Raw genomic sequence first — 13044 nt, 5'->3', positions numbered from 1 at the left:
AAATCCCTGTTTTAGTGAATGTAGTCTGGTGTGTGTGCTGTTTGTGGTTAAACCAAAAGGATCTTCCAGGTCTCTCTCTGTAGGGATCCTTTCCATGATGCTGTCACACACTTAGAATAACACTCTGAGCCTGTCAGTGGATCAAACAAGCTCTTTTAGTGGACCTACTGTGATCAGGTGCAGTTGTCCCAAAGGATCACGTTGCAGCCATTGCAGCCCGTTTGGTGTCTGCTGGCTGAGGTGATCTACTGGACCAGTTCCAACACTTTTACTACCTACCAGTCACTCACACACCAGGATGTGGACAGAGAGGACCAGGGGGAGAAACACCAGAGAAAGCCTTTAATTTCTCGGACATATCTTAAATTAAATCACCGGTTTGAAACTAAGACTTTCCATCCTGGTTTGATGGCAAACTGATTCATTAAACTGTGATGGGGTTTAAAGTTTGTTTGGTAGGAGATTTTCTATTTTATCGTCCAGTCCTGAAATAAATTACAGCAACAGAAACACGAGCAGAGAAGTAAAGCAGAATAAATGTGTCCAGGTGGATTCACAGTGTAAATGTATGTTTTGGCAGAGATATTAATGTCATCAAGTTAATCCTCAGCTGCTCCCAGGCCTGACCTCACTCAGCAGCTTCAGCACTAATGAGGCTCCTTATTAACTTCACTAATCAATGATGCGATAATAATTAAAAGGTGTGAGCGGGGGCTCGTCCCAGGCGGAGATGTAAGACTCCTCTGTGCTCTTGTTTCCTCGGGGAAGCGCTGGCTTTGAAGAGCAGGAGAGTTTTCTGTTGCACGCTGTCAGAATACAAACCGAGTCGTGAACATCAGGCTCGCTTTAATAAACCTTTTAAGGGTCCAGTTTTCACCCCCCCCCTCTCCCAGTGTGTCCTTAGATACAAAGACGACAATAAAAGCAGACAGTCTGTCTATTTGTCACAGTTTTTTGCTAATAAGTCTCCAACCTCCAGCTCACAGTGCAGCATCAGTCTGACTCTTATTAGACGCTTTTAGTCAAAGTGCTTTTCTAACATAAAGAAGCAGGATTTAAGGTGGAATTAGTGGCAAACTGGAATGTTTTTGCAGTCATAAAATATCAGTGTGAGCTGATGGAGGTGGAGGAGTAGCGCCTCGTAATAAGACAAGTCTGTTATCTTGACATCTTGACTTGAATTAGAGAAAATTAATGTATAGAAAATCAATTTGATTGACATAACTTCCACTGTTCCACTTTTTCACTGCTCTCAGCTTCTCAAATACAAAGATTTTTGGTTCTCTTAATCTCTGATATCAATATAAACACCGGATTGTCATTTTACAGCAAACCCTCATTTTATTTTCATGTTTAACTGAGAAATGCTTAGAGTTTAATTTTTGCCCTGGGTTTTGCCTCTCAGGCTACACTCAGGCTCCCCTGCCTTACTGCTAACAGTTGTCTCTAAATATGTTTAAAGTACCTTAAAGCAGCACTTGCAGACACAATTCAGGGCTGAAAAAGTGACGCCAAACCTTATTTTTCAGGTTCAAGCTTTCAATCAACATTTATATGTACAGTTGATATTCTGATTAAAAAACATGGAATAAAAACAGAGTCAGAGCTTGTATGGAAGGTTACAGAGCATTTCTGTTTCTCTAACAACACAAATAATTTGTTTTTATCCTTATTATGTGTAACAACATATTCTGATCTCCGTCTGCTCGGTCAGGCGCTTTTTCTGTTTCTACGTTTGATCCTGGAAACCGAATCTTTCTTTTCTGTTCTTCCTAATTTCACTCATCCAAACACTGTCAGTGAAGATGAAGCTGAAAGCTCTCGGTCAAGATGATTTATTCATTCAGTCTTTCATTCATGTGGCGTTTCAGATGTTAGAAATATAGAAATGTGGCCTCAGAGTTGCCTCCACTCAGATAAATCCAGGGTACCGGGGGCCTGAAATGGAACGGGGCCCCGGCCGTCCCTCCTCCTGTTGAGAGACGTGACAGTGATGAAGAGGAGTCCAGACTGCTCCTCACCTTCCTCGTGTCTTCATGTCATGTGTTCGAATAACCGCTCAGAGCCAGTGATGATGATGATGGTGATGATGATGATGATGATGATGTGTGGAGCTCAGGCTTCCCCTTCCTGCTCAACACACACAGCCTGTGTGTGTCTGTGTGTGTGTGTGTGTGTGTGTGTGTGTGTGTGTGTGTGTGTGTGTGTGTGTGTTTGTGTGTGTGTGTGTGTCTATGTGTGTGTGTGTGTGTGTGTGTGTGTGTGTGTGTGTGTCTATGTGTGTGTCTGTGTGTGTGTGTGTGTGTGTGTGTGTTTGTGTGTGTGTGTGTGTGTGTCTATGTGTGTGTGTGTGTGTGTGTGTGTGTGTGTGTGTGTCTATGTGTGTGTGTGTGTGTGTGTGTGTGTGTGTGTGTGTGTGTGTGTGTGTGTGTGTGTGCTGCACTGTAAAGCAGACTCGATGTGATTAATCGTTGTTTCATTAACGATGATTTACACGGTTTCATCAGTCTGAGAACGATCCTGCAGAGACTGAGCGCTCACACGTCCCGCTAATGAAGCTCGCCGTGTCATTTCCTGTCCTGCTGCTTTGAATTTATTATGTTTTCTCTAATTAATGTCTTTCTAATGACGCTCACAGCGACACACGATGCAAATATTCAGCCTTCTTCTATAGCACGACATCATTGTTAAAGTGTGAGACTCGTTTCTGTGTCCAGTCAACAAACCAATCGTCTGTTTCCTCTTTGCTGTCAGATACCTGAAGCCCGACATTCAGAAGAAATCCAAGCACAAAACATTGGTGATGAAGAAGACCCTCAACCCTGAATTCAACGAGGTAAGAGCCCAGAGCTGCCCCCCGTTAGGCTGCCACAGCAGGTCCAGCGCCGACCCCCTAGCCCCACTGCAGCTCAGTCCCTCCCCCCCTTCTGCTGGCATTTCTTAAGTCTGGCTCAGTGTCGAGCCGAACCAGAGGACACGTCGGACGTTATTGTGCTGCTGCTGCTGCACAAAACATGAGCACCAACACTTGTGTTCCCTAATTTACAAGAAGAAAATGGTTTCTAGCTCATTAAATACAGTTTTAAACTAGATCAGCAAAGACTATCGGGGTGTAACGATTATGATTCTCATCTTTCAGTTCCAACCTTTGAGCTCAAAGACAGGATCTGTGATTCTCCCGTCCGCCTGCTCACACGCATCTGAAGGAAAGAGCCAACAATTCAAAGACGGTGTAGCTTAGCTCAGCTTGTTGTGGAATTCTCGTGGCTACAACCGTGCAAAGATAATAAAGGGACAGAGACGTCGTCCTCTTGTGTTCACGAGATCGTTTACTGGGCCAATAAACCATCTCCTCCGCATTTTATGAGGGAAGCGGTTTCCTGACTCCTACACTCATCCATCCATCATGATCTCCATTCCAGTCAGGTCAGGGCGCCCAGAGTCTCTGTGACACTCTGTGAAACGGTGTGATAGTCCAAACTGTGTTCCCCTCTATCTGGTCATATCTCATATCACAGTCCGGCCTCGGCGTGAAGGTCTTCATCTCACGTAACCCCTCTGCTCTCTGGTCTTCCTGGGAACACAACAGCCTATTTAGCGCCAAGACTTTTTACCTTTACCTTTTTACCACAAGTCAGTCTGTAAAGAAGCGTCCTCTGATTGGTCGGTATCAGTCTATAAAGAAGCGTCCTCTGATTGGTCGGTATCAGTCTATAAAGAAGCGTCCTCTGATTGGTCGGTATCAGTCTGTAAAGAAGCGTCCTCTGATTGGTCGGTATCAGTCTGTAAAGAAGCGTCCTCTGATTGGTCGGTATCAGTCTGTAAAGAAGCGTCCTCTGATTGGTCGGTATCAGTCTGTAAAGAAGCGTCCTCTGATTGGTCGGTATCAGTCGGTGTAAAGAAGCGTCCTCTGATTGGTCGGTATCAGTCTGTGTAAAGAAGCGTCCTCTGATTGGTCGGTATCAGTCTGTATAAAGAAGCGTCCTCTGATTGGTCGGTATCAGTCTGTAAAGAAGCGTCCTCTGATTGGTCGGTATCAGTCTATAAAGAAGCGTCCTCTGATTGGTCGGTATCAGTCTGTGTAAAGAAGCGTCCTCTGATTGGTCGGTATCAGTCTGTAAAGAAGCGTCCTCTGATTGGTCGGTATCAGTCGGTGTAAAGAAGCGTCCTCTGATTGGTCGGTATCAGTCTGTGTAAAGAAGCGTCCTCTGATTGGTCGGTATCAGTCTGTATAAAGAAGCGTCCTCTGATTGGTCGGTATCAGTCTGTAAAGAAGCGTCCTCTGATTGGTCGGTATCAGTCTGTATAAAGAAGCGTCCTCTGATTGGTCGGTATCAGTCTATAAAGAAGCGTCCTCTGATTGGTCGGTATCAGTCGGTGTAAAGAAGCGTCCTCTGATTGGTCGGTATCAGTCTGTAAAGAAGCGTCCTCTGATTGGTCGGTATCAGTCGGTGTAAAGAAGCGTCCTCTGATTGGTCGGTATCAGTCGGTGTAAAGAAGCGTCCTCTGATTGGTCGGTATCAGTCTGTGTAAAGAAGCGTCCTCTGATTGGTCGGTATCAGTCGGTGTAAAGAAGCGTCCTCTGATTGGTCGGTATCAGTCTGTGTAAAGAAGCGTCCTCTGATTGGTCGGTATCAGTCTGTGTAAAGAAGCGTCCTCTGATTGGTCGGTATCAGTCTATAAAGAAGCGTCCTCTGATTGGTCGGTATCAGTCTATAAAGAAGCGTCCTCTGATTGGTCGGTATCAGTCTGTAAAGAAGCGTCCTCTGATTGGTCGGTATCAGTCTGTGTAAAGAAGCGTCCTCTGATTGGTCGGTATCAGTCTGTGTAAAGAAGCGTCCTCTGATTGGTCGGTATCAGTCTGTGTAAAGAAGCGTCCTCTGATTGGTCGGTATCAGTCTGTATAAAGAAGCGTCCTCTGATTGGTCGGTATCAGTCTGTAAAGAAGCGTCCTCTGATTGGTCGGTATCAGTCTGTAAAGAAGCGTCCTCTGATTGGTCGGTATCAGTCTGTATAAAGAAGCGTCCTCTGATTGGTCGGTATCAGTCTGTAAAGAAGCGTCCTCTGATTGGTCGGTATCAGTCTGTGTAAAGAAGCGTCCTCTGATTGGTCGGTATCAGTGTGTAAAGAAGCGTCCTCTGATTGGTCGGTATCAGTCTATAAAGAAGCGTCCTCTGATTGGTCGGTATCAGTCTGTAAAGAAGCGTCCTCTGATTGGTCGGTATCAGTCTGTATAAAGAAGCGTCCTCTGATTGGTCGGTATCAGTCTATAAAGAAGCGTCCTCTGATTGGTCGGTATCAGTCTGTAAAGAAGCGTCCTCTGATTGGTCGGTATCAGTCTATAAAGAAGCGTCCTCTGATTGGTCGGTATCAGTCTATAAAGAAGCGTCCTCTGATTGGTCGGTATCAGTCTATAAAGAAGCGTCCTCTGATTGGTCGGTATCAGTCTATAAAGAAGCGTCCTCTGATTGGTCGGTATCAGTCTGTATAAAGAAGCGTCCTCTGATTGGTCGGTATCAGTCTGTAAAGAAGCGTCCTCTGATTGGTCGGTATCAGTCTATAAAGAAGCGTCCTCTGATTGGTCGGTATCAGTCTATAAAGAAGCGTCCTCTGATTGGTCGGTATCAGTCTATAAAGAAGCGTCCTCTGATTGGTCGGTATCAGTCTATAAAGAAGCGTCCTCTGATTGGTCGGTATCAGTCTGTATAAAGAAGTGTTGGTGTCCTCTGATTGGTCGGTATCAGTCTGTATAAAGAAGTGTTGGTGTCCTCTGATTGGTCGGTATCAGTCTATAAAGAAGTGTTGGTGTCCTCTGATTGGTCGGTATCAGTCTGTATAAAGAAGTGTTGGTGTCCTCTGATTGGTCGGTATCAGTCTATAAAGAAGTGTTGGTGTCCTCTGATTGGTCGGTATCAGTCTCTGTAAAGAAGTGTTGGTGTCCTCTGATTGGTCGGTATCAGTCTGTATAAAGAAGTGTTGGTGTCCTCTGATCCATGTAAACTCAGCTGCTGTCATTCTACTTCCTCCTGACAAGCACATGAAATCACAGAACTACTGTTTTTACTGGTCCCTGATGCTCAAACACACCCTGCTGCTGCTGAAGTCATTCTTCATCAGACAGTCTGACTTCATGTCTGTGGCTCCAAGCCCACTGGTTCCTACTGAGGACTTAAACCCCTAAAAACACCTCACAAACACACATGTTTAAAGAAGGTTCAATAAGAGGCAGAAAAATCCCTCCAGACTTTGAATGTCCTCCAAATAACAGCAGGATATGCTGCAGGGGTGTTTGTACCGCTGGACCCCACAGACCCGGGTTCTGTTTCCCATCAGTATCTCTGCATGTGTGTGATCTCTGCAGGAGTTCTTCTATGAGATCTCCCTGGCGGAGCTGACCAACAAGACGCTGGAGGTGACGGTGTGGGACTACGACCTGGGACGCTCCAACGACTTCATCGGTGAGACGCTGCCGGCTCCTGCTGGTCGCCGACCCTCTCAGGGAGTTTCAATTCGAACAGGAAAGTTAATCTGCTGAGGCCTGTAGGGGAAACCCAGAAACACCTCTCTGAACCGTGTCAGACAAAAACAATATGATTCACGGTTCTGTGGAGAGCGTCTGAGTGAATAACCACAACATGAAGTGTTTCTGAGAGGATCGTCATGATTCAGCTGTGAGACAACACTGTAAATATTAATGCTGCTCATTAGTGTCGGCAGTGAAGCTTGTATGTATGTTTGTTATGATTATTACTGCATTTTTATCATTTTTGCCATCTGTACTGCTGATTGGGCTCGCCTCTATTTTTAATAGTTACGGTGTCTGGTTCTCGTTCTATTAATATTCTTATTAAATATGGAAATAAAGAGCGCTCGTGGCTGCTAATAATTCATCTCTTGGCCACAGCTTGATTAGCATCTTGAGCACTGTTTGATTTACTGCTGTGTTCATCCCAAAGCAAAAGTATTATAATAATGTGACATAATCACATTTGCGCCTTAAAGGGTAACTCCGGTGTCATTTACACCAACTAAAACAGGCTCAGAGTGTTATTCTAAGTGTGTGACAGCATTATGGAAAGGATCCCTACAGAGAGAGACCTGGAAGATCAACAGCCGTTATATCGCTCTCTGCACACACACCAGACTACATTCACTAAAACAGGGATTTTAGAGAACAGGACACAGGAATGCTGGCCTGCTGTTGACTTGATCGGTTGAGTTATTGTGTCTTACACAACTATTTGTTGGATCTGAACTAACCCTTTAAAACACACAAAGTCACACAAAAACACAAACAAACTGATCAACGCAGCAGCAGACCAGCAACTCCTGTATTCTGCAAGGTAAAATGACTGTTTTTGTCAATGGGGTCTGGTGTGTTTGAGGAGAACGATATGACGTCCGTTAAACAAAAATGATCTTACAGGTCTACCTCTGTCTCACTTCAGAGACTGAAAACAAGAGACTGCAGAGGATTCATAGCATCTTTACCAGAGACATCCTCTTCAGTCCACATCTTTAGAATCGACTGCTACTGTAATCCAGTACAGGAGATAAATCCACATATCACCAGTGCTGTAACAAAGCAGGTAAATAAAGGAGTTCTGCTTTAAAACGACTGTCAGGAGCCCACATGAACACTGAAACGGTTTTTGCTGTCATCATCTCTCCTGTTTTGTCATGAAACAAATGAAACGAGACCAGAGTGCAGACTTTGATGTGAACTGACACTGAGACTTCCTGTTTGTTCAGGTGGCGTCTGTCTGAGCTGTCACTCTCAGGGCGACGCTCTCCGTCACTGGATGGACTGCCTGAAGAACAAAGGCCGGCGGGTGGAGCGCTGGCACATCCTGACCAACGAGCTGCCTCGAACCCTCAGCCATGACTAAAACCTGATCAGGTGGATCGCCTGGTTCACAGAGATCCTCCTTATGGGACGGATTCTAGCAACTTCCCCACAGGAATCAGCGGTAATTGAGAGGAAATGTGTATTATAATAGGCTGCCATGACGGTTGGAGGGCAGGGTGAAGCTGGAGCAGCATGGTGGTGTGCCTTCATTATTGATCATCATCATAAGACGTTTGTCGACGCCACACCTGCAGCCAGCACCAGGATACATACAGAACAGGGTTAGACTCCACGTACGAGGGCTGCAGCTCGCAAAGCTTGAATGGAAACACGGCTGCAGACGACAGACTTGCATGTTTTTTCTCTACTACAGCATACAGAGTTGTCATGTAAATCACGTCCTGTGCTGTGTTTTGAAGAAAAATCAGTTGCCAAAAGGAAGAAATAGTGAAATTGCATAAAGCAGTAACGACACCGTCTAAACTGCCTGAGACACAACGAAAGCTTCACGACTTTAACTTTAACTCACCAGGCAGTTTGGATGATGGTCGGACAAGGTCATGGCTTTGATTGGGCGACGTCACGTCAGGAAGAGCTGCAGATATGTGTAGTTTTTCATTCATTCCTGCCATTGTCCAATCTTAGTTTTTGTGTATGAAGTGTTGTAGAGGCGGTGAAAAGTTCCAGAGTTTCACCAGTTTGAGTAGACGGAGGGTCAGCTGGTGAGGTGAGGTCTACCGCCCATTCATTTAAACACTGTTTCACAGGCTGCTCCACATCAGCAAGAATATACTGTGAAATCCTTGTAAGTGAACGCTGCCTTAGCTGCTGTTCTCACATGGCACATTAACGGTTTACAGGTTCTCCTTCTAAATTCACAGTAATATTTGAAGCAATACATCTTCAGTTCAGACAGAAGTGGACAAAAGCATCTTTACATTTCTAACGCACAACCGCTAATTTCACCGTGAACCCTGCAGTATGCACAAAAACAACAGCACAAAGCAACAAAACGACCGAGCGTGGCCAGCTACGTGGCTATGTCGTCATGTGTACCACATTAATGGACGATTATCTTAAATAGCTAGTAAACTTGATTTAGTAGCAATACACAGAAGCTAACATTAGCATATCACCAGCTAGCTAATTAGCATACTACCACAACTTGTCATATATATGTATGTTACATGCTTTCACAGTAGCTGCCATCCTCCGCAAAGCTGCATTTTGTTTGTAAATGAAAATAAATAGCTAAAAAAACAGCAATGGCGGAACAAAAACAAAAGATTTGTTGATGCTTCACCACGTCGTTGGAGCGCTGAAAAAGTCAAGGCCAACTTTATTTGTAGCACGTCATGCCTGCCACACAGCAACACGTGTCAGGTGTCAGTTTGTAGCTTAATGTCGACGGTTTCTTCTGAAAATGACTCCTATGACAAGATTTTGTTGTTTGTAGAGAAAAGCTAACATGCTAAAGCTAACAGGTCCCAGGGCGTGATATCATGCTAACATGTTCCAGGTCATGATATCATGCTAACAGACTGAGGCTAAAGCTAACATGTCCCAGGTCATGATATCATGCTAACAGACTGAGGCTAAAGCTAAACATGTTCCAGGTCATATCATGCTAACAGACTGAGGCTAAGGCTAACATGTCCCAGGTCATGATATCATGCTAACAGACTGAGGCTAAAGTTAACATGTTCCAGGTCATGATATCATGCTAACAGACTGAGGCTAAAGCTAAACATGTTCCAGGTCATGATATCATGCTAACAGACTGAGGCTAAGGCTAACATGTCCCAGGTCATGATATCATGCTAACCGACTGAGGCTAAAGCTAACAGGTCATGATATCATGCTAACAGACTGAGGCTGAAGCTAACAGGTTCCAGGTCATGATATCATGCTAACAGACTGAGGCTAAAGCTAACAGGTCCCAGGTCATGATATCATGCTAACAGACTGAGGCTAAGGCTAACATGTCCCAGGTCATGATATCATGCTAACAGACTGAGGCTAAGGCTAACATGTCCCAGGTCATGATATCATGCTAACAGACTGAGGCTAAAGCTAACAGGTCCCAGGTCATGATATCATGCTAACAGACTGAGGATGAAGCTAATTTATTCTTAAATGGGCCATTCTGAAGTAGTACTTTTAGTTTTTGGTACTTTAAGCACATTTTGATGCTAATACTTAAGTAACAGTCCAAACATAGTGCTTCTACACCATGCTATTGCTACTTCTGAGGACTTCTTTCACCTCTGCTCCCACATCAGCCCATCATATCAGCGTCTACTATTGGTCAGCTGAGGCTACAGGAAGGTCCTGAACAGGAAGCGTGAACCATCAGCATCTCCCAGTTAGAACCTGTGAAGGCCTCCAGTCGGTGAAACCCTGCTAAAGTCTGAACTTCCCTCATATCACCTCAGATGTTTGTTATCTCTAACGCACAGATCACGTCTATACTGCACTCCTTAATACAACTGTGAAAAAATAAACTGCATCCTGCTGTTGCCGTGATGACGATGATGATGGTGATGATGATGATATCAATACAAGTGGTTCTTCCTTGTTGTTGCATGATGCAATATGTTGATATACTTCTTTATATCTCTGTACCCCCCCCTGCCTGTTTTCTAAATCAAGGACACATTCAGGTACGGCTCCTGTTTGACGTTTACAGTGTTATTGTTCATCTCTTATGCACGACTGAATGTATGAGTGTGGCTTTCTAAACGATATCGTTGTTTACACTGATCTTGTGCTTTACAGTTGTTCTTACATTTATATCAGGTGTTTTATGTACGACGCAACAATAAATTTGGAATGCAACACGGACAGACGTGTGAGTTTGGGTTTGTTGTGACGCCGTGACGCCGCTCAGGTGAGTGTGAGCCACTACTGCCCCCTGCAGCCCCCTCTGAGGACAGCAGCACCTCCACAACAGCTTCTGCAAATGTTCACCAGCCATGTGAGAGTATAACACATGTAGAAGAGACTATTCATCATCATTCATTCAGTCCATGTCCTTCTGTGACTTAGGAGACTGTATGGACATTTATAATACACCTGTGAATACCTTAGGAAGTGCGTCATGCAGGCTCAACATAATATTTCAGTTACTTGGTTTTCCAGTGTAAAGTCTCCTCCATAGTTAATGCAAAAAGGAAAGAGGTAAGGCAGGAACCATTTGGTCACCTAACCCAGTAACAGTTGTAATGCTGTCAGATGGCTCCAACTGTGTCAGTGTATTTACACTTTACTTGGCCGCTTTCTTTCCATGTTACCTTCTTCTTCTACTCCACCACATCTACAAGGGAAATAACAGTACTTTTCCTCCACAGCACTTATCTGACAGCTACCACTCACATTATCACAAATGAAGAGTTTTGCACAAAACATAATGAGTGTTTATAAATTACGTTGCCGATTAGCTGATCAACCAAACTGTGTTTTCCTGCCACAACAATAAACTATACGTATGTTCCATTTGATAAAGATAATCTATTTATACAGAGAAAAACAGGTGCACGAGGGAGAGAATCATTACTGGTAGAACACCCAACACAAACTTTACCTTTGTTCCAGTCTTTTCATTTACTGTCTCATGTTATTTTGGGCGATAAATAGATAGAAATAAAAATAACAACTGGCTTGTATCTCACTTTTAAACTGAGGCGACGACACCTGAAAGATGAATGAACACAAGGAAGAGACGGAGAAAGAGAAAGATGGCAGCGCTGCCTCCAGGAGAAAACAACTCATCGCTCTCTGCTGACTTCATATTAACAATGTGATGATTCTGTCTGTGACACCTCCCTGTTTTATATTACTGCACACAGTATTGTACAATGTGCCAGAAATATGACTCTATTTGAGATTCAAACAGTCAGGTCATTTAGTTAGGGGGGGGGGGGCACCATTTCATTATTGTAACTCTAATCAAGTTCACGAGCTGTTTCCAAGTTCATCTGGACTAAATCAGACAGCTAGTTATACAATATGAAGTATTTAAAATATAATGAGTGTGTTTGTCAAGTTGCCACAGTCTGCTGCTGGTCATCCTCCACTCTCTGAGCTGCTCACCTGGCCACACCCTCCAATCAGTGACAGCCACCCTCACCTGGTGCCCCACCTGCACTCACCTGCCTGTTTAAGGTTCAGCAGTAGACTGACCTCCCTCAGTACCAGACCGTCTTAGCTTCATGTCTGGACTGATGTCCCCTGACTGCCGCTCCTCGTCTCTGCCCTGGTAACTACCTGCCTTCTGTTCCTGACCACGAGCTTCGCCTGTGTCCTTCCTGGCTTCTGTCTGTCTGCCTGCCCCCGGTTCTGGATTAGACTCCGAGCCTGGCCTGTGCCCCTCCGGTTCTGTTGCCTCCCTTCTACCCAGCCAGCAGACTGTTCTGGTGCTGTACTTGTAGCAGTACTGGAGGAGCTGTGGATGCTTGTTGTGCCGTCCTCTGTACAGACCAGAGGTCACACTGTCCGTCCTCACGCAGGCCTTTAGGTCACTGAGCTGATCGATTGGCACCACCGGTGAACAATCAATACGCTGACGTCCTGCCTGTAGACTGAGACTGACGAAGCCCCCGCAGCGTGAATACCTGCTGCCTGCAGGCCTCGACCCGGCGGCACCACGGACGCCTGCTTCCTGTGAGTCTGCTCCACTACAGCCCACAGTAGATGTGTTTACTGCCCCACGTGTCCCACAGCTTCAGCTACATCTTCTGCTCTGTGATCTCAGTCATGTGAAGGAGTTTTTAATAACGCTGAGCTGTGGACTGTTTGTCACTTTGGGCTCATTGTGATCATGTTTCTCACCATTTTTCCAAACCAAACGCTGAGTGGATCAATAATCTACTGATAGAATCTAGGACAGACACTTTACTGCTCCCAGGACTTTCACTTTAACTCTTTAGACACTTTTTCCTCATTAGACTCTCAGACCTTTACTGGAGGAACATTTTCAGAGCAGCACTCTAAACTCTTAATATGTGACCAAACTAAAGCTGCCAGATGAAGGCAGACGGTAGAAAGCAGCAGAAAGACTCAAGTACAACACAAATACCTCTGATTTGTGAACGTCGTCTACTTCGTTTTCTTCCACTAAGTGAAAATGGTTCCTTGTTAAAATCTAAATGTAGAGATTTTATGATCAAACCACAGAAATCAGAAGCTCGACAGTT

At 44.7% G+C, this 13044-nt stretch overlaps 2 protein-coding genes across 2 annotated transcripts in view; one reads left to right on the top strand and one right to left on the bottom strand.

Moving 5' to 3' along the window:
- The window catches only part of doc2a (double C2-like domains, alpha), a 47782-nt gene extending 39893 nt beyond the window's left edge, over positions 1-7889 (top strand). The window contains exons 8-10 of the mRNA XM_070847189.1: positions 2755-2836; positions 6362-6458; positions 7753-7889. Of these exons, the coding sequence (XP_070703290.1) occupies positions 2755-2836; positions 6362-6458; positions 7753-7889 (316 nt within the window). The remainder of the gene's footprint in view (positions 1-2754; positions 2837-6361; positions 6459-7752) is intronic.
- Positions 1-13044, bottom strand: part of LOC139216276 (NACHT, LRR and PYD domains-containing protein 12-like) — a 169793-nt gene that overhangs the window by 103533 nt on the left and 53216 nt on the right. The window lies entirely within an intron of this gene.

Source organism: Pempheris klunzingeri, chromosome 17 (assembly GCF_042242105.1).
Source record: "Pempheris klunzingeri isolate RE-2024b chromosome 17, fPemKlu1.hap1, whole genome shotgun sequence".
Lineage (NCBI taxonomy): Eukaryota > Metazoa > Chordata > Actinopteri > Acropomatiformes > Pempheridae > Pempheris > Pempheris klunzingeri.
Note: the sequence above shows the minus strand (reverse complement) of the source record. Positions and strands in the feature narration are given on the sequence as shown.